The 24,854-nt window shown below is 39.6% G+C and overlaps 2 protein-coding genes across 2 annotated transcripts; one reads left to right on the top strand and one right to left on the bottom strand.

The window, feature by feature from the left end:
- Positions 1-767: 767 nt before the first annotated feature.
- On the top strand, positions 768-5,627 carry APELA (apelin receptor early endogenous ligand). Its single transcript, XM_061373139.1, has 3 exons — positions 768-1,077; positions 1,541-1,651; positions 3,931-5,627. Exons 1-2 carry the CDS (start codon positions 1,002-1,004, stop codon positions 1,627-1,629), a joined length of 165 nt encoding a protein of 54 aa, XP_061229123.1. The 5' UTR covers positions 768-1,001; the 3' UTR covers positions 1,630-1,651; positions 3,931-5,627.
- A 4,260-nt stretch (positions 5,628-9,887) lies between these two features.
- On the bottom strand, positions 9,888-24,415 carry TMEM192 (transmembrane protein 192). The gene is made up of 5 exons (XM_061373163.1): positions 24,260-24,415; positions 19,966-20,230; positions 17,807-17,941; positions 13,543-13,645; positions 9,888-11,535 (listed from the first exon to the last, which is right to left on the bottom strand). The coding sequence occupies exons 1-5, from the start codon at positions 24,413-24,415 to the stop codon at positions 11,412-11,414; spliced, it is 783 nt and encodes a 260-aa protein (XP_061229147.1). The 3' UTR covers positions 9,888-11,411.
- Positions 24,416-24,854: the final 439 nt, after the last annotated feature.

Raw genomic sequence — 24,854 nt, 5'->3', positions numbered from 1 at the left:
CTCACTGGATTTCAAACCGATCCCTGCTGCTAACACATTCCGCGGGGCTTGTCTGTCTCCTCTTCAGTCTTGCACATCTGCACTGTTACCCCGCCAGCTGTTTTCAGCGCGGTTTGTTTAAGCCAGCTCTCGCCGTGAGCTGATACTAATATAACGCAATGTACAGATGAGTTATGAAAGCGTAATGTTCTCTCCAAAACTGCTATCCCCGGAATGGCACTGCCGTGACAGATCGCGTAATACTTGTATTTCACCTGACTTCGTAAAGAGAAAAGGAGAAAGAAAACAAGCTCGCAAATTAATTCCAGAATATTCTGATCCTTCAAAAATGCTTGACGGTACAAAGGCACCCATTAGCCTTAAACGCTACCAGTTTCACTTTGAATAGCCACCGCTTCGCAGCTAGTTTAGAGAAGAGAGAGAGCCTGGGGGCTGCGGGGAGTGCCGAGCTTGGGGGCCTGCCAGTCCCCGCCGGGGGACACACTGAGGGGGGGCGCAGGGGGACTTCCTGCCGCTGCCGTTGCTTTCTGCATGTGGGACCAATATGGGCAATGCAGAGTTTAAACAGTTGCAAATGGGGGAGGGAACATCGGGGCTTGTTTTACATATTGTTTTGCGTTTTATTCTCCTTGCTTGGGTGGAATTTAAAGCGGAGTCAGTGCATTGTTCAGGAGGCTCCGTGCCCCCAGTGCATTGACAGCAGCTACTGTTTACACGGACTGTTCATTCCTGCGCTGTTTGCTTATGGAAAATAAGGGGGAGTGACAAAGAAAAGAGAGGAAAGGAAGAAGGGCAGAGAAGGAGGCACTAGCCGCGGTGCGGCTCAGAAGCCTTGCTCTTGCCCGACCGTTAACGTCGCTGGAAGCGCCGCTGCCGCGCGGTTCCTAGCCCGCCACAGCCTGTGTGGTCAACCGAGGAAAGGGCTGCCCCTTTGCCGCTCACGCTTCTCCGCCTGTACACATATATACACACACAGAGCCTCCGAGCGCGTCTCCGCAGGCATGAGACTCCGGCTGCTCCTGTGTGTCGTGTTTTTCCTCCTGGCGAGCCTCCTGCCTGCCGACGGACAGAGGACAGGTAAGGGGCACCAGCGGACTCGCATGGGCTGGGGGGAGGAGGGCATAGTAGTGTTCATGCCTGCCGTGGGCACCACCGGCGTGTCTCTAACCGCATCCAACACGCGGTTCCTGCCCTTCGGGAAGAGTTTGTATCCGCCTGGCTTCCGCTGCCACGCGTTTATTGCTGCCTCGGTCTGTGCCCGGCATCACTCTACTCACAGTGAGGAGTGGAGAAATGTATCTGAGTACGTGGGGAGTCTGGAAACTTTGGGGTGGGCTGGGATAAACTGGGACTGAAGGCAGGCAACTGTTGCAAACCTGCTGCCGCGAAACACTGTCGGAACCAGCGGAGCGGGATGGGCACTGGTCCTACAGGGGTAAGGCCGCTGACCCCCCCCGCACCGCGACCACCGGGGCAGGTTGCTGGCGACCCCCTCCTCACGCTCTGCTTTCCTTCCTCCCCTCCCTGCCTGTCTTCGCAGCCAACCTGGCCCTGCGCAGGAAGCTCCACCGGCACGGCTGCTCCCACCGGCGCTGCGTGCCTCTCCACTCCAGGGTGCCCTTCCCCTGAGCCCTGCTGGAGCCTGGCCCAGGTAACACACGCGTGTCGGGGCCTCGCGTCCTGCGAGGCGTCCCTCTCCCAGCAACGAGCATGTGTCCTAAGTCACACCTGCGCTTCGGAACGGTTTAAGAAGCACTTGGCGAAACAAGCCGAGCCAGGGCCATGATTTCATCCGGCCTCCGTCTGCTTTGAGCACAGGGCTTCGGACAGGCGCACGGTGGAGCGCGGGGTTGTCGCTCCCCTCAGAGCTCCATTATTCCCCTCCCTGGCCACCTCTCACCTCGCTAACGCCTTCCCTTTCTGGTACAAACCAGCCGGATCTGCTAAATAAGAGGAATCACTGCCCTACAAGTGCTTAAGATAGCCAGCAAAGCTGGTGATGAGCACAAAGCTGGTGATGAGCTGCACAAAGCAGTAGCTAGAGAAGATGCTCAGGCTCTTGTGCTGAATACAGGGTGAAGTTACCTCACTCTGCCCGTCAGTAACATGAAGGTAGTAGCATTTACCCACTTCAAAGGGGGCTGTAATTCTTCTTCATTGTCAGCAAGACTTTGAGCTCCTTAGATGAAAGGCTATACAAGTGCAAAACATTAATGCTTTATAGCTGATGAGGGCATATACATTCAAATACTAAGTGGCTGCAGAAGAACGCAGGTAGCATATGCAAATAGAGAAGGCATCAAAAGGAAACCTAGGCGCTCTTGCAATTTGAGAATGAATAAAACATGCAGTTGGTAGTTTTGCATCTTCTAAACTCATGATGTATTAAAATAATGTTGCAGCCCCAGGCACGACAGCATCGTAAATACACAATGGCAGAACCTGCTCTCTGTGGACCCAGATGTTTTGATTTATGAAGCAGTTAATAGTGAAAAGGAGACTAAAGTCAAGCTTTTAACAACCGTATACCAAGAATCTTGTCAATGCATAAACTGCCTTGGTGAAAAGAGCCCATACCACTCCCAAAACAGCCATTCAAAGAGGTACCATTCCACCCCATAGTGCTGGCCTGTTAAACACCTGGAATATGCATACGGGATGGTAAACTGGCAGGTTTGTGAGGCTGAAAAAAGATTACCATATCTTAAATTTAATCTCAGATGGGCTGCATAGTGAGTGGCAGAATGGAACTGCAAGTAGAAAGAGGGACATGACAAGGATGCTTTACTGTTGAATGCCATGTCTCCTCACTGCAGTCAATTTGGAAAGAGACAGATTAAATGAGATTCCCTCATTAGTTTAAGCATAAATCTAAAAAGATAAGCAATCAGATCAATTTATTCAGCATGCAGAGACTGAATGACAGGGATGGTGGAATTTAAGCCCAGAGACTTCTTGAACTGATTCTGAACGGCTTCCTTCAGTTCCTAAGAAAAGTAAATTTAACCCCCATTCCTCCAGTTCAGCATCTGTAATGTGGAAACTGGCTGAAGAAATCACCTGCATTTTCTCTAGTGTGCTTTGCAACTGCATATAATGCATTTGGCCTGTGACTGCAGTAGCTGCACAGTACGTGTGCACTTATACTTGCATTATTTTTCCCATCATGTATCAAGACAAAAGATATTTTCAGTGTTATCTCCTTTTTCACAGGGAGCCAAATTCTTGTAAGGAAAGTCAATGGCAAGGCAAAACAGTGTACTTACTAGTTCATAATCCATGTTGTAGACATGTAGTTAAAGATAATTCTGCTTTATAAAGCTGTTTAGAAACTCATAAAGCTTGACTCGGGAGTGAGGGGTGACAGGCACCTGAACTAACTCTCTTAACTCCAGTCATCATTGTGGGTGCTCAGCTCTTTTTATCTTAAGTAAGATTTACCACCTACGTTTACATTCCCTTCCAGTTTTAGTCCTAATTCAGCAAATATTTACATGCCTGGGTAACTTGACTCACACGAGTAATCTTATTGATCTCAATGGAGTTGTACATATGGATAAAGCTATTTGCAGATGCAAACAGGATGGGCCCTTAAGCCTGAATTTCAACAGGTGGTTGGAAACTGGGATAAGCATAGCTCTTTTTCTCACAACATCTGAAATAATGAGAGGACCCAACTTGATTTTTCATCAGTTACATATGCAAAACATGGGTCAAAAAAAGAAATGGAAGACAATCTTACATTAGAAGCCTTCTTGCTTTTGGCTTTTTTTTTTCTTTTCTCTTAACCTTTTCAGCTGAAATTCCCAAATAATAAAATTACCCAAATTTCATCTGTATTTCACAAGTAGTATTTTCTATTTTGCATGAGACATTAGACTACTAGTTCTCTTACTGATGGCTACTTCTTTCCTTTTATTTTTTCCCCAGCAATTGCATAATGGGCTTTCAGTGTTTTAAAGGAGCAACAGTTAAACTGATGAAGTTAGTCAGCAGTCCAGATCAACAACAGCTGGCCTGAGAGAGCCACTGCAGTCCTGTCTTCATCAGTCCTATCTGTCACATTCTGCAAGACCTGGAAGGCCCTGGCCCACACCTTAGGAAGTGTGGGGGGGGGTAGAAATGGAGGGTGGTGATGGGAAGATGTACATGAAACTTACCTGGCTGAAACATTCCATATAAATTCCGTGGCTCTCATAAGGACTACTGAAAGTTGAAGACCAAATTAAACATCAGGTACCTGAGGTGGATTTTCAGTGGCCTTAAGGATCTGTACAAAGGGACTCTTAATGGTCTGTACTGTTCAGACTGAAACTGGATGTGCTGTTGACTACTTTATTCAGGCTGTGTATAGAGCAGCATTTAAGGTGAAACATCAGACTCCAGTACAGAACTGCGAAAGTCCATTTTTTTGTTTATACTTTTATATATTAATAATATATACAGCTATATTTTTACAGCTAACATTACATCTTTATGGAATTGCCTTAACAATAATGTAGAATGTATTACTGTACCAGTACCAAAGCCATCACTACAGTACTGGTCCTACTGGCTTCATGTATAGTAAGCACAGTAGGAGTTTACAGTGTAAGAAAGCGAAGAAAGTATTATCCCTCGTTCTATAGATAGAGAATTGAAGCACATGAAGATAAGAGATGAGCCAAGGGTCATGCAAAACTTTGATAACTTGTATCCCTGAACTCAGGCCTTAAGGTCAAGCCCATCTTCCTGTCTAATGAGCTGTTACTGCAAAGCCTATCATTTGTTTTCTTAAACCGGGCTGCCAAACCAGACAGCTGAAGCATACTTGAAAATTCAGAACTATAGAACTATTTGCTTAATAGTAGTTTTCCTAAAATACCTATTACAGTATTATAAATAGAGCATAAAAATAGACCATTGAAAAGAAACCTTTGTTTGGTGAACCCCAGTGTTGCGTAGTACTCTATTTCTGTAATTTAAATGAATGGGATATCTGGAACACAGTACTACAATGAATGGGAACTTCAAACAGAAAACAGGCTGTTCTTTTCAGTCCTGGAGGTCAAAATTACAGTGAGCTTTTATTTTATGGTTTGTTTTCAAAAATATACATTTTGCATGTTTTTATATCACCAGAAATTCCAAACGTGCATATAAAGGAAAACACACTAGCCCTTTCATTAGCAGAACTAAACCCAATCTGAAATAAGTCATACCCAGATTTTTAAGTCATAACACTAGTGTTGCAATGTCCACATTTTTTATAAGTTGTATAAAGATGAGTGAAGATCAGCAGTGCCATGGTTTAAATCCAGTATCATATTTTTGTCTTGCAACATGGTTTCTAATAAGAACAGTAATCAAGAAAAGCAGACAGCTGAAACTTTCTGACCAGTGCCCATATCTAACCCCTCATCCCTAAGAACTTGAAACCTGAATCAGATTCACACTGGAAGAGCTTAACAGCAGTTTCAAATGTCTCTGTATAGAGAGAGAAAAAAAACCCCAAAACCCACACACAAAATCCCCAAACATCACACCTTATTCTGGAGTTCTAGAAAATCATGAAAAGATGGTCAAACTTATCTATACCAACAGTCCTGCAGATAAACCTTCGGAATTTTGAGGAAACAAAACCAAAAAACAAACAAAACAAACAAACAAACAAAAAAAGAACCCCACAAAAACAAACAATAAAGCAAGTTTTCCAAAATCAGAGGCAACTATCGCTAATTTTATTTTTATTTTTTTTATTACTTAACTTGGCTTTTCATATGTATCCATCACTATCTCTGTTTAGACATACAGGTAAAGAGTATGAGAAAGCAAGAAAGGTAAAGAGTAACTATTTTAAGTTATAAATGGGTATATGGATTTAGTGTGGCACTGGATATTTTATATAACCATAGTTCAGTTAACTTTGATAAAATCATATGAAAAGCATAATTTATCTTAGTGAAGAGCTATATATGCACATTCCTTTACAGATGTAAAACCAAAACAAGTACCAAAGAGCCCTAGGAAGCCCACTGTCAGTCTACAAAATTACTTTAAATGTCTGTTCTGTCTAGATGTGCTGATATCATAAAATCTTTGAAAAAGGCACTGATAGTGATTTTTGATAGATAAGTTTATCAATGAGCTGGTTGGTTGTATATTTTGTAAAAAGATGGTATGCACTTGAAATAACATCCTACTTTAAATAAACTTTTTGTACTTTTCAAGATTTATATTCTTTGGCTGTCAAAGTCAATGCAGCAAGAGAAAAATGTGGGACTTGTCTAGTTTCCCTGTAGATTCACATGGAATTGGTGTGCAAGCATTTTTCTTACTCAATTTCTGACACCAATAAACAGTAGTTTTCATGGAAACTTTTTCCTGACTTTTTTATCTTATTAAAGATAAGAAATTCTGGTGAAAACTATATACAAAGAACTTGGTTTAAAACTATTGGTTGGTGTAATCACAGCATGCTATAACACAGCATCATGAGCCCACAGTATTACAGCAGAACCCAGACTATATTTTGTGTTCATGCCTTGAATAAGCAAGATTTTGAATTATCTCTATGTTAAATCTTGAAATCTGGATGTCTGTACAAATTCCAGGAGAAAAAACAAAACTTTATAGTAGTCTGAAGGGTAGCAGAAGCTAAAATATGCAGTAGTTTGTTTGTTGGACACTGTAAATAAATTTAAGTGCTAAGTTGCCACTACAGCTCACCACAACACTGGTATTGAAGTCCTGCTCCTGCGAAGTTAAAAGAACCTTGTTTTCAGCTGAGCTGGATTTGCTTTTGACTTTGTTACCAAACTAGCCCTTTTCATTTACTTCTTCTGGTAAAAGCAATTTTCCATGGTAACAGTATGATTACTTACATAAACATGAAGAACATGGACACACTGCCACAACAGCTGAACTGACTGAACTCTTCGTGTGCACAGGAGTGTACACTTAAAAGAATGTTTGTACAAATACAAATTGCTGTATATTGAAAATCAGAATTGATGTTTACATGGGTGCAGTCAAAACAATCAAGACTCGATGCCAGCAGATTCAGACCTCAAACTCCAAAAGGCAAAATGTCAGTTTCTGAAAATTAGAAGTACACTGTCTTACAGTTTTTAAGCGTGTGTGTGTGTGTAAATTTATTTCAAAGTCAGTTTCATAAGTCTTTTTTAAATTATATTAGCTGGTTTAGAGTGAAATACAAAATTATGTAACAGCAGGTCAACAGGAAAGAGAAGCAAATGTAAGGCTGTGGTGAGAAACAGCAGATTAGTGCGTTCCCAAAGGATAATAAACAATTCACCTCTTCCCTTTCCAGTATAGAAAAAAAAGGAAATTATAGAAGAATAAAGACTGGAAATATTTCCCTTACGCCACATATGTATGCTATAAATATCTTGGTGTCCATACACACAAAGCCAAGTTTTGCCAAGGGTTACATAAGATGGATACCAACATCACTCAGAAGAAGCATTAGTGTGGTACATAAGTTTCAAATGCTTGACTACAATCAGAGTACAATTAGCATATTGATCTCTTATTACAGTTGATGACCTTTATCTTTCTTGCTGGTGGTCAGCTGCAGAATATTTGTGCAAACTGGGAAACACTCCAACAGCACAACCTGTATCTTCAGTTAGCAATAACACCTAAAAGCCCAACTCATTCCAACAGCCGAGGATGCTTTTTCATGCATCTGGAGTTAACTCAAGGTTAGAATGTTGTCTGCCAAGTACCTTTAGTCCTTGATACAACTTTCCTTTTTAGATTAAGAATGACCTTCAGTGGGGCAAGCCTGCTTAACTGCATATTGTTGCAGAATCCTGTTAAAGTCTTTTACAACGAATGATTTCGAGGTGAAACACTAAAGTGCTGATATAGAATTTCCCCTATGAGTTATTCAGAATAAAAGCCCGCAGATACTGACTTCCCCCCCTCCTTACACATCATGAGCATTCACAAAAGATTATAACATTTTTTTTCTTTTGTTTTAGCATTTCATCTAGAAATCATTAAAAAACCCCTAATGTGAACATTTAGGTGGCAACCCCGAGTCTTTTGTTTCTTAGGTGGTGTGAAATACTCCTTTTCTCTAACCTGAAAAACATCTACAATGTTTTTCCTACAGGAATTAAAAGCTGTTGGAGGGTACAAACTGAATAAAAATAAAAAAAACCTCAAAGGAATATATTTTTATATTTTAAGATACAGTTGCAACATATATTGGGGAACATTCCTTCTTCATTATGTTTCCTACCATGGTATGGTCTAGTGGATTGCAACCAACTTAAGACCGCAGACCTGCAAATATTTATGACATTTCAGCAGCTATAGTTACATAAAGAGCATCACCAAATTCTTCAGGTGTTTAATTTCACTTATATTCTCATACATGCAGGTGTGCCATGCCTGAGAGGCTGCACTGGTAGGTAGGAAAACGCTGATTTGCAGTGGAACACAGAGTTCACAAGGTGATACTTCCCTCGCCCACCCCTTCTCCCACCCAAAATTTGAACCTAATACTTTACTGCCTTCTGAGCATGCAGCACACTGGATTTTACCTCAGGCAGTAAGATTCAATCAGTGATCAGGTACTGATGCTGCAGGGACGGTCACCCCATGTGCAACACTCATGATGGGCCATGGGCTGCTTTGGAGCTGGTCAGACAGCACTGGCCACTGCTACACTCGGCACCTAAGCTTGTACCAGCAGAGAAGTTTCCAGTAAGCAAGATGCAACATAACCTGAAAGATTAGGACTCTGCATCCAGTTTCAGAGCTGTGGTACATCCGATGCAGCAAGGCTGCAACTGAGCTTTCTCTTGCTTACAGAACATGCCTTTCATTTAATCAGAACATGATACTTGTCCCTTAAATGTTGCATTTTGAGCACCAACATGCACTTTGAGTCTCCCTTATCAGCTTTGCCACCACCACCCACTGTAGACTGATAAGCTCAGCCACAGGCCAGGCCACACTGGCAGGAAGAGGTAGGTGTCCACCGCTGAGCAAGTCTACAACACCCAGCATGCCACACCACACTGCTTTGCCTTGACATCACACACAGCAAGTAGCATGACCATGCACCTTGTGTGCAGGCAGGGAGCTGCTGGTGGTTACCTGCCCCCAGAGTGCAGCAGGGGCTGGTTTTGCACTATCTGGTGCAAAGATGCCAGCAAGGGCCTGAGAGCTGACACACACTTCCCAGTGTGCACTGTCTTTGCCATGCTCCGGTAGCCCCCACTCAACTCTTCCTAGCCCTACCATAGCCAGCTGGTAGTAAGTGTTCAGAGTGAGCTGATGTGATCTGTGCCCTGAACAGATGTGAAACCACCCTTTTTTTTTTTTTTTAAGCTTAGACACTAACAAAACAAGACACAGTGGCAGTGTAATAACTGATATAAAAATGGGGGTTGGTTGTTGCAAGTTGTTGATAATTTGTGTACTTAAGAGCTATGAACTATAAAGGGCAACATGTTCACATAACAGCAACCTGCACTTTTCAGCAGGCATGTTCCATAGAAAGCAGTACTGCTGGTTAATCCAAATTTCTCCTTAAGCAGTCATGAAGGAGAGGAGCACAGTATGAGCAATGCCCTCAAAATATATCAAAGTTGTTCTGCTACACTATGAAGCCTATTACTCTATGAAAAAAAAGGAATTTCTCTGAGAAAAAGAAAAGTAGCAGAGAAAGCCTGAAACAATATCCAGGAAAAAGAAAAAAAACTAAACCTAAAGCTTCAGAACAAGCGCTCAGCTAGCCTTGTCATAACAGATTTTGGCTAGTTTAAGCACCAAAATTGTGCTGCTAGAAATTCAGCATAGCAAAATATGCACAGTTTGGATGCCTTCATCAGCTGTACATGAGCCTAGAAATGACAGGATTCACACTCTTCCTCAGTTGCATTTATTGTGCGTGAGCTTCACAGTCACATTTCACTGCTTTTCATAGAAATCATACAAATTGATACATACAATGACATCAAAACTTGAGTTCTAAAAACAAAACACATTTTTATTCCTTACAGATACACTATAAAATCTTGGCTGCATTTTCTAGAAAAAAAACAGTTAAGGAGAACAGTCTAGTGTTGGATAGCAGCAAACCCTCCAATATTTATTGTATTCCTTTAAATGAGACAATCCCCACGTTTGTTGCTAATTAAACATTTGGTTATTTCTAAAGTTGTGCTCTAGGACACAGTAGGATGGATTCATTTCCTTTTGTTTTTCCTCACATTCAAGCACAAGACCACTCATAAAAGCTGCCTTCTCAGTTTTGACTGGCAATTACCATGTCCCCCCAGAGGCATTGGCTTCTAAAATAGTTCTTGGTCTACACTGGTAGACGAAAGTAATACCCAGAACAGAACTGTTCTTTCACCTGCATTCACAGTAAGCTCATGAATAGAACCAAAAATTCTTGTTTCTTCAACTTCCGAAAGCCCTCTGTCTTCTGCTGCTTTTCACCTCCCCATATACATTTAGATTTTAAATCAAGATGCTGATAAAATGTTTTTTTGAAGAGTCAAAAGAGCGAGCAAAGATGTGCACCTGATGCATCTTTAACAAGATCTTTAAATACACTCAACACAAGTTAGTTACATCAAAACATCTTACTCAAGTATTTTTGTATTAAGTTAGTTCAGTTGGCAGGAATCTTGTTGATCATTAGCTGAACACAGACTCCTAGTAATGGGAAAGTCATCATCCCTGAAGCCCCTCACAGGTTTTTCAAGTCAGAATTCTGAACAACTGCTCATATTGCTTATCTTGGCATTATTTTGTACCATACACTTGTGAAATCTGCTATTCTAGGACACCTACCTCTATTTTTTAATTCCTAAATCGGATGCCAAATTTCCCCACTAGCACAAGCAACAGTTTCATTCCTCTCCTTGACAAAGAGAGAAAAGGAGACTGATCTAGAAAGAATCTACCTTGTATAGGATTACCGAAGTGCACCACCTCTAACACCAGAAATAATGAGACTGTCACAGAACACATCTAGCCTCAGCTTCAGCACTAGAAACTGAAAAGACGTCTTTTGCAACATCAGATTTTTCTAGATAACAAATCTGTATTCTAGAAATATAAAAATACTTGGTAGTTTGAAGCTTAAAGGTTACAGCAGTACAAAATAATAGCAACAATTGAACAACATTAAACCCTTACTCCAGGTCCAACTTTAACCTGTTAGGAATTAAAAATGCCATGAAGCTCCAGAACTTTTTCTCAGCACTGATGATTTGAGGAGAGCCAGAGTGTCCAGTTGTAACAGGTCTATAGTTTATGCAGAGCTCATCTTTCCATTTCTAGTTCAAAATGTGAAACATGATTGAAGCAGTCATCTGTACAAATCTGTCTGGATATTACATTACCTTGTGTTCCCTCTAGAGTTCCAGCAGCAAATTCTGTTAAGTTTTAATTTGCTGAGATGTTAGCGCCAATAGTCTCTTGCTGAGCAGTGCATTGTGTCGCCGAAGGTATTCTATTACGTCTCCTTGCTTTTCAACTATCTCTTCTAAACTTGAATTTTCCCTTGAAATAAAAATTAATACGGATTTCAATAACAGCAACTTTCCAATATATGAAGTAGCAGCTAATTAATACTTAAAGAAGTTAGTTTCTTCAGTTTTACTTTTGTTGATCTCAACCAACTTTTGAGGGAGGAGGGAAACCTACATCTTTACGTTTAACTTCCATTTTGCATGAGAAGGCAGAAAATGTTTGGTTAAACTTCATGCCATAGATACACAGTAAGGTTATGTATTTCCAGGTATACAGCTACAGAAAAGATTAACTAGTATGAGGGTTCTTACTATTTAACAAACTTAAAGTTATTGAGCAAGACATGCTAGAACTATACCAACAAAGAAACCCATGGCACCTTTTATACTAACAAAGAAACCCATGGCACCTTTTATGCTAACATTAAGAAGTTGATTTTAAGCAGGCACAGTATTTTTATTCAGCAGAGATCATAAGCCGTGCATGATAGCTTTCTTGACTAACCTGCAGCAGCATACATGATATACCACTACATACAGTGATATCTTTCACAATACTCTAACAGCATCAGTTCTTAGAAAATGCTGAGGAGGACAGCTGGAGTGGAAAAAAGCTTAGGTCCAATTAAAAACCTCCTTCCAGTTAAACTGGAAAAATTGAAGAAAACGTGTTTTCTAGACAAAAAAACCTTGCAACAGTAACCAGTAATCTGCACTATCAGCTTAAAGCACCAGAAGAGGTCCTGGTCAGCAGCACAGGTTGTAGAGGTCATAATATTAAAAAAACCCACAAACATTCTATAACCAGGGTCAACTGAAGGGCTGACAGGATTCACTTTTCAATAGACCTTAACTCTCAAGGGATGGAGAGGCAGAGTTCTATAGAGCTGAATTAAAGTAACTGTTTTACAATCAGTTCTTACAGGAAGTTTGCACTCTTTAATCAAAAATAATCAGTCTTTTCCTCAGTTGGTCATTGTTGCAAACTCATTCCCTGGGCATTCACGGATTTCTCAGGGGAGAAGCTGAATGAGAAAGGAATGAGATCCACCATGCATTCACCATGGTGCTTATATCAAGATGGAAGTCAGACATTGTATCTAAAAAATCAAGACAACTGTAAATCCTTCCTGTATCCTGGACATCTACTTCCGAGTTCCATAAAAGCATGTGTGCGTTGCATTTGTCACACCAAGGGAAGTGCCGAGTATAAGTCATTGCTGCACTTCCACTTTTTATCAAGGCAGCAAAAAGCAAGTCATGCTGGATTAGAAAATTCCTAAGTAAATTCCTATATGGAAATCCATATTCATTTTTGATGGTTTGTTTTGTTTTTTTTTTAAGTCACATTAGACTCATGTCAGTAACTGGAAGATGTCCAAGCAGTGAGAAGGTACAAAGGCCCAACAAGCAATCAGTCAGTGCTTGAGAGCTTCCTGTTGGATAGTTTGTCTCTCTGGATTTCCTTACCTCTTCCTACCTTACCCACCTTAAAAGTTCCTTCCCAAACTGTAAATATATTCTAAATTCCTTGCTAGAATCTGATGTCCAACTGCTGACACAGAACAAAGCTGCAAAGCTTTCTTCATGTACCAACTGCCCATAATATATTTCCTTCCCTGAAAGAACTGGTTGAAGAAGCCAGGCTTCTGTAGGCATACTTTAAGTAACGGTACAGGACACCAGTAACTTTCCTCAAACTCCCATATAAAGTCAGCTAACCAGATTAAGCGCAATTATTTCTATTAAAGATTTATGCAATGGTAGAGTAACTTCTGTCATCATGTTAGAAGATTCCTGTATCATAAATTACAATTACTAACTATGTAGAAAGTACAGGGTTGTGCTGCTTCTCATGTATGCACATAAAAGAGCAGTCCTAAGTGTATAGTTTACTCCAGAACTATTAGTCCCACCTCTTCTTTGGTTGCTATATTTAAGATTATACAAGACTACAGAAAGTAATGCAATTACAGTAGCCAGCATTACCTATATGCTACAGCTGAACACAGCACAAGATTAACATAGAAAATCTTACCTGAAACCAATTTCTGAGGTAATGTGACTAGGGTAGGTGTACATCTTTTCTTCTTCAATTATGTCAGGTCTTGGCTTGGCACGATTGAAGTTGCTTATCTTCACTGCAACAAAGTTTCATAAATTAGTTGGAAAGCAACCAAAAAAATAAACCAAACCAACCACCCCAAAACCACAAACAAGAAAAGCTTTACCACCAGGCTCCAAAATTTTAAATACAAAAAAAATCTAAAGGAGATTGTTATAAGATTGCCTTAGGAGATGGAAAGACAAGGGAATCAAGGGAGGGGGGAGGAAGGAAAGAAAAAAGCAGAATCTCTAGCTGCTCATTTCTGGAATGGCTTTAAATACAAGTTAGGAGTGGGTTTGGTTTTTTTTTTTTCCTTGGAGGGCTGGGGTGTTGTTTAGTTGGGGTTTTTTTGGGTTTGTACTTTTTTTTTTCTCCTTCTCCTTAGTTCTGGTGTTTAAATGACCACAGCGAAGACATGAATGGGGAAGCTTGAGTGTACTGCAAAATTTAACCTATTGCCTAAGAGAGAGTGAAAACTCAGTTGCCTTTAAGAGGGTACTGAGATTTGAGTCTCCAAATTCAGGCCATAAATTAAGCAACCTGACACAGATACTAATATCTAGGTCAGAATTTAAGTTAAACTCTTTGATAAATACCATTTTAACCAGATTGCCTCCAATGAAGCACAGCTTGTCTGCCTGTGCTAAAACTAGGGCAGACTTGTTACAGAAAGCCAGAGTGGCTCAGTTCAGCTTTACACTGTGAACCTTAAGACTCAATTTAAATAGATGTGGAATGTGAATGGGTGGGGGTGAGAGAAGCTGTAGATACCCTTTGCATTATTTCTGGAAGGAAGCTGAAAACATTTTAAAGCATCCAACATAAGATCCTGATTCAGGGAATGTACTGAGAGATCTGAAGTACATATTTCAGGACTCCGCAGGTCAGGCTGCTTGTGAAGAAATATATCTAATGCCACTAAAAACATTACAGTCCAGCTCCATGAGAAACCCACACTCCTGCAGCAGAGTAAGACTGTCCTCACAAGTCAATAATATGATGGGGTTTACTACAGGCCACCCTGCTAAAACAATGCTAAGACCCTCCAGAGGTTAACTACAAGTTAGGCTCAAAGGTTAGTTATTTCTATGATAGTATTCCTCTACAAATAAAGCCATGGAGGAATGGATGTGGAATTCCCAACATGAGTTGTTTATGGGAATGTTAGTCTTTTATTCAAGTGATATTAGAAGTATGCAAGAAAGTCATTAAATACATATATTTAGTAAACCTTTTAAAGCTTGACTCTCTGTCCTATCAATAACAAACTTAGAATAGTAAGCTGACATTTAGAGCTGTCTGTATCATACTTCATTCCATGCACATTTACCTCACTTGAACAATTTATATATGTCAAGCCTGTTAAGTCAATCACAGCAACTCCCTGTATATTTCTGAATCCCTGCCTCTGCATCCTACAGCTATATATACACACACTGCTGAATGGAAATATTTTTTTAAAAGGCAGTAGTACTTCACAGGACATCAGGCAGCATACAATTCACAAGATACATCAACCTTCTACAGGTAAGAATTTACACCTCATTCTGTTAGTTAACTAATAATTCCACTGTGGGAAAAAATAAGTCTATTGGTGCTACCTTCCCTAGAAAACTGAGAAGTAACATACTAACACAAAGAATTCCTAGTGTAAAGTGACCTTACTCTGCCCACTGTTGTTCAGCAACATTAGCTGATACTATCTTAACAGTGGTATCCAAGTGCTTGCCTTGGATAGGGACACACCAACACTGGGCAGAGGATTGCCCTGAAAGCTATCCTACTAAAGGAGCTTCATCCTTTTCCATCCAGCCACATACTCAGCTCAGAGAAAAGAGCATCTGTGTCACAACTACAAATTCTCCAGCTATTTTCAAAACTGGCCAAATAAATTTGTTTTCTTCAATATTGCTTTAGCTTGATGCTTAAAAAATTTAAAAACTAAGACAGCTACCACTGCACACAGAAGACACACAAAAGCAGTCTATGAGCTTACCTCAGCATGGTAAGCAATGGATGGAAAACAAATTACACTACCTACTGGAAAAGGCAGCCTAGCATGACTGGAAGGCTTCATATTGAGGGCAAGAGTTCACCCTAGTTTTGCACAACAGAATTTAGAGAATGAAGCTTCACACTGTTGTTTTGAGGCTGATGAGGAATAAGGCAGCTGTTTTCAAAAGGAACTGCCTTACTCCTTCCTATTAATGCAGCTCTACCCCTTCTTCCCATTAACTCCAGGACTCATTAGGTCCTTCAATCCTCAAGCTGGAAAACAAAGCATTACATTGCACCACTTCCTAATATAAGCTGGTTAATGAATCTGATGGTCACAGGAACTGGCACAGTACAAGCTAGGAAACAAGACCCTTTTGATGACAAGTAACCAGAAAGATAGTTAAAAGATCTCTTAAGGAATTCAAGGCTCAAACCTTAACCTATCCTTTCCTGCCAGCATAACAGGTACACAGTGTAGCTCTTTGAGCCCCAACAACCCTCAGGGGTGAAGAAAAAAAAATAAAAATAGCATTTCACTGGAATTCCTGAGGTTCTATTAAAATTCTGTAGTTTATCTCTTATTTCCTGAGTTTCCCAGGAAAGTAAGTATGCTTATGCAAAGAAGAGATGATCTCCAGCATTCTTGGAATAGTTCTCTAGGACTGCCATGCTTGTGCCCCCTCATCATTGCCTTTATTCCTCTAGAGGACAGTCTACTTGAGCCATGCTGGTCCATTCAGAAGAAAGCCTGACAAGCCTACAGCATTCAGACCTCTGCACAGTTGTAAGAGGAAGATGTAGTTTGGAGCCCAGACCTTAATTCTTGTTGCATTTTGATTTCAATTACTGTTGCAGGGGAGTTAATAGATTTTTTTTTTTCCTAGATGATCAAGCTACTCATCAGTATTTCTTTGTGCATCATTAGATTACTAAGAAAATAGTAAAGTTTCCTTCTCCAAAAGAAAACTGCATCCTAGATTACCAATTATGAAATCACAAAAATCAGATTAAGACAAATATTGATCATCACAGAAATGGCTTTTACTTCTTAAGCTTCATGCAGTCCTGAAGGAGGCATTTCCACTCTCTATCCTCCTACTTGGTTAAAAGTCAGGAGCAAGCTGTAAGTTTTGCCCATTAGTTTTGCTCTCCCTAGCTTACCTCAGGGAAACCACTGCTACCAAGGCCACTTAGCTAAGGCCTCATCTCCCTGTTTGTGCCTGTAAATCAGGAAGCAGCATTATAAACTAACTCAAGAGCAGAAACTGCATATAATTTAAATAGATATGGACTTCACAGTAAACATCTCTAGTTTTCTTCAGGTAACCAAAAATATTGAATTGTTTAGTGTGTTGTACCTTTTCAGTGCTTAGCTATTCTTTCCCAACCTAGGTATTTTCATTTGAATTGAAAATTATTTGGGTTTATGGCTTGCATTAAGATAGGATCAGAGGAAGCTATCTGGTTCAAACATTTATTAATCAACTTCAGACAGTTCAATAGCTTAATGGAAAGAGGTTTATCAACTCTTGGCAAGTTCACACCAAATATAAGAACAGATAACCTTACAAGCCAACAGTGAAAGTACAAAGCAATACCCCAGTTGCATGAAGCAGTATCTTATTTCAGTATTAGCACAGATTCCAAAAGCTACAATTTTTAATTTTTATTTTTTCTTAAACATTCAGTAGAGGGAATCTTCCATTTTAGTGACAATGAGGAATTGAGTGGGATCAGAGAAGGAAGAAAAGTCTGGAGAGTAAAGCACAATCACTTTATCAACAATGCAACTACCACATGTAAATCCAAGAAGCAGTTCTGATTAAACCACATACCTCTTAATGTATCAGAGCTTGTGCTGCATGCATTTGAGAACATACTGCTAAACAGACAAGCCTGTTTACAGAAGGCTTTTGCAAAAATTATACTTTTATAGCCACTTCACTGAATCAACAGCTTCGAGGTAACATGGAACCTTTACTTAGCAGCACTTGGAAATCAAATCAAGACTGACAACCTTCCCATTTGTTTTGGATTTACCTTACTTTTCCTTCTACAATCGCAGAATCATTCTGCATTTGTAGTTGCAGTTAAATGCCTTGGGGTATCCCAAGTGAGCCACTGTGAGGGCACACAGAACAGTGGAGTAGCAGCTACAGTAAGTCTCATTTAAGAAGGCAAAAATTGCCTCTCTCACCTGTGTAAATCACTAAGCATGTCAGTGAGCTAATCAGTTCCAGGCCCAGGACTCCCAGGATAAGATACAGGTACACTTTACTGTGGTCAGGAAAGGAATGCTGCATTGACAGAATCAAAAGCAGGGCTGTATTACCTAGAAAACAAATAATATTTTACAGTTGTAACAGTGTCATTAGCTGTTGAAAGTAACTTAGTGCTCTCTCATTCTCAGTGTCTGCATTAGCCTGCAACATTTCAGTAATGCTTTTCATTTCATATCATACCTGCCTCTTTGGCCAGTTTCCTAATATAGGTGATGCAAGCTTACAACTGCTGGCAGCAAAATGAGGTTTTGTTTCAGAATTTGTTTGTAGTGGTAGAGAATTACAAGTTTTCCTATAGGTTTTCCTGACTTAAAAAACAAGAGTGGAAAAAATGCACTCAAAATACCTAATAAACATATATGGGCTTAAAGAGTTTCTAACCTTGCTGCTACCCATTCCCAAAACTGCTTGGAAACTTGTTTCTTTCAATTCCTAATAGATTAGATCAGTCAGTTCAGAATGAGTGTGTTCTCCTTCAGGTGGGGGAGGCTCAAGTGTATTTAAGTGAGGGTAGCAGAGCGAAAACGCAAACACTTTCATTTCACAGGGAGATACTTACATAGGTTTCTAGTTGCCTAGCTATTATTTTAATACTTACTGAAAGTTTAACTGAAATGAGAACAATCGGTCAAGGAACACAAAGCGTTGAGTTACAGACCTAAAACGTTTTTAATTCTTTACACAATCTCCTCTCTTGATACCAAGTGTGACAGGTTCTCTTCTTTCTGTTAATACAAGTGTCTGGATAAAGCACCAAGTGTATTAAGACCACTGATGTAGCTAGGGAACTGCACAGGTCTGTTTCATGCTGCATTACCTAACTGAACTGCCAGGATGGAAGTGTTATTAGCTGCAATTAGCATGGCAGGAATTCTGCCATAATGGAGCCAAGCACCTTCTGAACTACAGATGATCTACATCAAAAGTCTACAGCACACAACTGATTGCACCTAAACTGTTGACAAATGCCCAGAATTTGTCTGGTAGGGGAGAAGTGGGCTCCATCCAAGACTGCAGACAAGGCTAAGTTATTCCGGACTAAATGGCATTAGACAGAAGTAGCCCTTTTACTTTTTTGAAACATGCTTAAGCGCCAGCTGTAGCCTGACTTTGTTACTGCACTCCAAACACATCTTTACTTTCAGAGCTCTATCTAGTGGCCAGAACCTGAAGTTTTGCACATTTGACTAGCTCTTACTGCCTGGGCAGAAAGCAAGCTAAGGTTTATATAAAGCAGGACTAGGTAACTTACCAATTCTGGTGAGAACATTTCTACTCCAGTTATTCAGAAAATCCACAGGAGAGAGGTGGGATTGTAAGACGCAAAAAATGCTGTAAAAGCCAAAAAACTGTTCCCTTTTCCACTGCTATTTATATGTGAAAAAAAAAAATCCCTTCAAGTTATATTTGCTGAGGTAGTTTGTTAGAAAAAGCTACAACCACTTACTTGTACCACCACTTATTTTGGCTTCACTGGCAAGTGATGCAACTTACAATATACAGTGCTATAACACTCTTATACACCATCCTCTCTCCATAGAAAGTTGGAAAAAAAAAAAAAAGGCAATCAGAAGTAAAGCTGAATATGACACATAGCCCCACTGAAGATCAGCAAATTCCTTATTTTACTGATTTCAGACAGCTGTTGAGCAACAAGCAATGAATCTGTTTCTACATGAACAGATGAGCTTGAAGAGAGTAGCACACTTCCTGGAAGGACTAGCAGTCTTGCCACATATCCAGCTAGGTAGATGAGTACACAAATTGAGATCACTGGCAGCCAAAACACAGACCTGTTTGGCTTCTGACTAGATTCAAATAATGAGATGTTTTACTCAACTTCATTTTTCCACGAGAAAAGCTCTTTACAGCATGCATCTGGCAGGCCAGAAAGGCTAGTCAAGATGTCCATCTGATTCAAACACCCTATATAAATGCATATTATATATTATGAGCTTTTAAAAACCTGCCTATGAGGATTTATAAACAAACTGTTCAGTCTTTTATTGTATCATAGTTTAAAGCTTAGAATAAAAAAGAACAACCAAACAACAGGGAAACAAATTCACTTTACCTGTGGAGTGTATCAACAGTGGAAGCCTTTTTAGGCATCTTGTTGATCGGTATATTGAGAAGTAACCTCTGCTTCTGACTTCACTGTGATGGTGCTGGATGTATCGTTCAAAAAAAACATGCAGAGTCCACAGAATTACTTTTGCAATGATGATGACAGTCTGCACTTTAAGTGGGTAAGTATAGTTCCCAGGGCATTTATCCTGATTTGGATTGGGGTAAGAACAAAACATGGCTGCTAAAAATGCTAGAACAACAAAAGCAACCTGGAAGAGAGAAAAACCACTGAAAGTCAACATTTGACTATATATACATATATATATATAATATATACATAAAGACAGGCTTATGTAATTTATTCATTGTACACTACTAAATTAATTTTATTAGAGTTGAAATAATATACAAAGCATTAGACAATTACTACAACCACTACAAGTCATTCTGGGAGCATACTGGTGACTGAAATTGCCAAGTAGTAAGATTGCCTTCCAGGAAGGTAACCAGTTTCCAGCAGAAAAGAGCTGAGAATTACCACTCTTCCCAGGATTTCCTCTAAAGCAATTTCACTGCTCCTCAAGTCTCCCATTCATAGTGAGCTTATATTTCTAGATCCCCTTTTCTATGTTGTTTCACTTTGAGGGGAACACTTCCACAAAAAAAAAAAAAACAAACAAAACCAAACAAACAAAAAAAAAAAAACCCACATCTTTTTAGACTCAGTTACACTTGTTACTGCTTTGTAAGTCAGCCTCATCTTCTTGGTTTAGTCTAGGTTTCTTTAATTTGACATAAGTGAATGTCAACACTTAAATGTACCCATTGAAGATACTCAACTACATTCTGACATTAGAAAAAAGTGAAACATTATAGCAATTAAAAGTTAATTATTAATACTGGGTAGTTATCTTTGCCAGTTGGCAATCTCTAGCGTATTTACTACCTCCCCCCACTCCCCAGTTTTCCTCAGAACATGTTAGAAGGACTATAGTCAAATAGTGTATGTACACTTATCCCTTCAGACTAGTGTCATTATGCCATAATTTATTCTGTCTTCTAAACTTTGCTCCAAATTTTCAGCATCAGCAATTTTTTGGCCAACTGGAAGACAGAGTCCTGGATGCATATTATCTGGGATATATGTATAAACACAGGGCTTGTTTAGTCTTTATAGAACTTCATCATACAAAGTACGTTTTCATTTCAGTAAATAACAATGATACTTTCTCATCCTGCTTCATTCTACAGAACTGGAATATTTTAAAAACGGAACTGAGAACAAAAATGACTCTTACTAAAACAGAAGTAAATCAAGAACTTCTAAATACAGCAAAATCAATTTGCCAGTCTGCAAAAGTCTAATACTTCCAATACACTTAGCTTAAAAAAAAAGTGCCAACACATTAAGTCTGAAGAGGGAGGAAAGCATCCAATTTTCATTTGCTCTCTTATGCATCCATAGAATTAAGTACAGAAACAAAGAGCCCATCACCCTCTGGAACTTATTTTTCATATTTTTTTTTACTTCTCAAGGAACTTTATTCACATAAATTAACCTTTCAGAACCCTTAATGACTCTCATACAAACTGCCCTTAGCTTGCTGTGGTTGTGAACAGAGTTGTGCAACTGGGAAGGGAGGAAAGAAGGGGGAATAACTCGTACAATCAGCAATACCCAAGGGAAGCACTAGAGGGGACAGACACAGAAGGCATGAAGGGAATAAAAAAAAGTGTTCTATATTATCGATAAGACCATTACTTCAAATACAAATTAAATCCCAAATTGAGACTGGTTAAATTTCTACATTAAGTCAAATAAAAGGGTGGTTTCTCATCAAAGCATTTATTTAATCTATTATTTTACCACCTCCTTTTCTTACAAAGCTAAAAATAATCCAGCTAACCCACATTTTTAGTCCATTTACTATTTGGTTTGCCATTTTAGAACAGTTAACACATCTGGTTCTACTCCCTCCATGTGTCTGGAATCTATTTAAAGACAGAAAATGGCTATATTAAGTCAATGCAAGCAGGAATGGCCTAGCATTGTAGCTCTGCTGATCTGCTACATCAGTGTATGTGTACAGAGGAAACAGGTAGCTGGGATTAAGAGTGGCATTTGTTAAAAGAAGGTTTTGCTTATATTTTGGAAAAGTCCAACAGCATGTGTTTCACTCCAGTATAAAGGATTTCAATATATATATATATATAAAGGTATTTTGATAAAAAGTAGCATTTAAATTCAGTTTTGTGTATGTGCATACAGAGAGGATTAAGGAAAGGCAGGGTTAATATAAAGGAATTTTCTAACCCATACACTTCACACTGCTCTCCAGACTCTCCTGATAGGAGCTAGAAGCCTGCAGAAAAGCAAGGCTTGGCGAAAGAAAAGCCACTCAAAAACCCCACCCTATCACACTCCAGCATATCCTATACATATTTCAGAATTGTATGTAACCAGGCAGCTGCACCAAAGCAGCTACATTGCCAACTAACCCCATTTCTTGGTACAGTAGGGTGGAGAAGAAATGCTCCAAGTTTATATATAAATTACTTTAGAGATTAATTACAACTGTACCACATAATACAATGATGGTTTAACTTCCAGGATACTCATCCCTTTGGTAGACTGTCAATCAGAAGCTAACCTGGTCTCTCCACATCCCACAAGGCTTGTGGATGTTCACAGAAGGAGCCAGGTAAGAATTTCTATAAGCTTATTTTTCCCCCATCCATCTTTCCATCAAGAAGTGGTACTATTTTATGTGGCAATTATAATGTTATATTTCACCAACAGAAAAACGTTACTTCTCCATTTTGCTCCAAGGACCAACTGGCTGGCCACTGCAGCATGTTCAATGACTGCAATAAGACTTTACCTGGAGAAGTATATGTTGACAGAGGCCTCAGCAATTTTCTCTCTTCACCTTCCCTCACTTCTCTCCATTTGGAGGAGAGAGGAAGTGGTGAGAACAGACAAAACAGCAGTTTCCTAGGATCTGGGTGACTGACATTTGGCTACATCCATTATGGTAGTAGATAGTAAGGACCTGAGGCTAGGTGGAAAAATGTGCTACTACCATACCAGAACCTACCTTCCTAATACAGACCAAGTGCCATCCTAATGGCACCTCCTAGAGGAATGGTAAGGCAGTAAGACTGGATACGGAGTTTCCACTGGGAATTTTAGAAGTTTATTCAGCAGAACAGCAGAAGTCTTTCCTAGGCCTACTTGACAGATAGTAATACTACGATACTCTGAGATGCCCATAAAACATTAACTTCAAAAATTAGAAGGCTAGGGCATATTGTTTGAACAGTTTTGTGCAGCTGGTCAAAGAGACCTTAGAGGTTGCTAAGTGCTTTTAAAGCTCTGGCAGAGTATGTCTTGCAGAGGACTGGGCATGGCTTTTTTTGCTTGAGAGCAAATGAACCTCTGAAACAGCAATACATATATACATGTCTTGTGCACTATGGCTTTATACTATCCTCAGGGTAAGCAGCATTACAGAATCATTTAGGTTGGAAAATACCCTTAAGATAAGAATCAAACTGTTTATCTAACACTGCCAAGTCCACCAATAAACCACATCCGTAACTGGCATGCAAGTACCATTTCAGTTAGATCCTATCATCAGATCTCTTCAACCTTCTTTCAAGCTTGGTTTCCACACACAAAGCCAGCAATAAGCCTTCTCAGTTTACCAAGGATAAATACACTAAGCAGGAATCTCTACTTCTGTCCATCAGCTTCAAGAAGGCCTTCCTACTGTGAGGTACAAGATTTCTACTTTACCTGTGCTTTTTACCCTTAATCCCCAGAACTAAGATCAGGAAGTAACATTTAGATTCCTTTCTCTCTCCATTCACTACTCTGCAAAACCCCTGTAATAAGTCCAACATTACTTGTTTAGTTACCATAAGAAACACCTTACGCCTTCCCTCTGAATCAAGCTCAGCCTCAAGGAGGCGTGGCACCAAAATTCTTAGCCCTCTATAACTAGTATAAGCACTTCTACAGCAGTAATACTGCAACTAGATTTCCAACAGCATGCTACTTAAAAGTCTTTTCTTCCTAACAAGATGCATCATAGCATGTTAAGTGTTGACAAACAATCAGAATAAGAACACAGCATGTAGCATATAAACACATACACTAACAAAATTCATTGCAAATAGGGCTTCAGTGGTTTGGAAGAACAATGTATGCAAATCTCAGGAGAACTCTGTATGAATGGTAAGAATTCAGAATAGTGACATCAAGTTTTCATAAGGAAATCATGCTTAAGACTTACATGTATTAGCAACAGAAAATTGGCAAGCAGAACTGCTGGGATAGCATGAAATCTCGGCCTCAGTTGAGAATGCAATGTATGAGATGAAATAAGTGGTGCATCCAGTAGAGGATCATCTTCCAAACTCTGTGTTATTTCCAGGGAACCCTGGAACATAAAGGAAGGGCAATGAGTAATAGCAACAGGTATAGTTTTAAAGTATAAAGTTTTACAGGTATAGTATTAAAAGTATAAAGTTTTAGCAATTTCCTGTTAGTAAATCAAGCTTGAGAGGGGGAGAAATCCCACCAAAAAAAAAAAAAAAAAGGCACAAAAAACCACACCCAAAAAAATCCAGCCCAAAACCTACCTAGGTTAGTATCTTAAGACAAGCTCTTAAATTCTGGGCTCATCATAACTTTATGTGATAACTCAGTCCCTGAGGAACCTGACATTAATTTACTTCCCAACATTACTCTGGGCCTTCAGGAACCTTAGTCTTTAAAGTATATTAAAAGTATTTCAGCATCACGCCTGAGATATGCCATAAGTATTAGTAAGTTTATGTGAAAAGATGGGAAAAGTGACAAAGATTATCACATGCTTTATATGGGTA

Source organism: Neopsephotus bourkii, unplaced genomic scaffold, assembly GCF_033783945.1.
Source record: "Neopsephotus bourkii isolate Nb327-2 ecotype Australia unplaced genomic scaffold, CSIRO-AGI_Nbou_v1 NB_168, whole genome shotgun sequence".
Taxonomy (NCBI): Eukaryota; Metazoa; Chordata; class Aves; order Psittaciformes; family Psittacidae; genus Neopsephotus; species Neopsephotus bourkii.
The sequence above is the reverse complement of the archived record's forward strand: the minus strand, read 5'-3'. Positions and strand labels throughout refer to the sequence as shown.

What these genes read in the sequence shown, in the direction of transcription:
- APELA (XM_061373139.1), top strand. Translation starts at nt 1,002, where the DNA reads ATGAGACTCCGGCTGCTCCTGTGTGTCGTGTTTTTCCTCCTGGCGAGC. An exon ending in TGCCGACGGACAGAGGACAG is followed by an intron (nt 1,078 to 1,540) that starts GTAAGGGGCACC and finishes CTGTCTTCGCAG; the next exon opens with CCAACCTGGCCCTGCGCAGG.
- TMEM192 (XM_061373163.1), bottom strand. Translation starts at nt 24,415, where the DNA reads ATGTTCCAGGGTTCCCTGGAAATAACACAGAGTTTGGAAGATGATCCT. An exon ending in ATGCTTAGTGATTTACACAG is followed by an intron (nt 13,646 to 17,806) that starts GTGAGAGAGGCA and finishes ACTTTGTTGCAG; the next exon opens with TGAAGATAAGCAACTTCAAT. An exon ending in ACCTCAGAAATTGGTTTCAG is followed by an intron (nt 11,536 to 13,542) that starts GTAAGATTTTCT and finishes TTTTATTTCAAG; the next exon opens with GGAAAATTCAAGTTTAGAAG.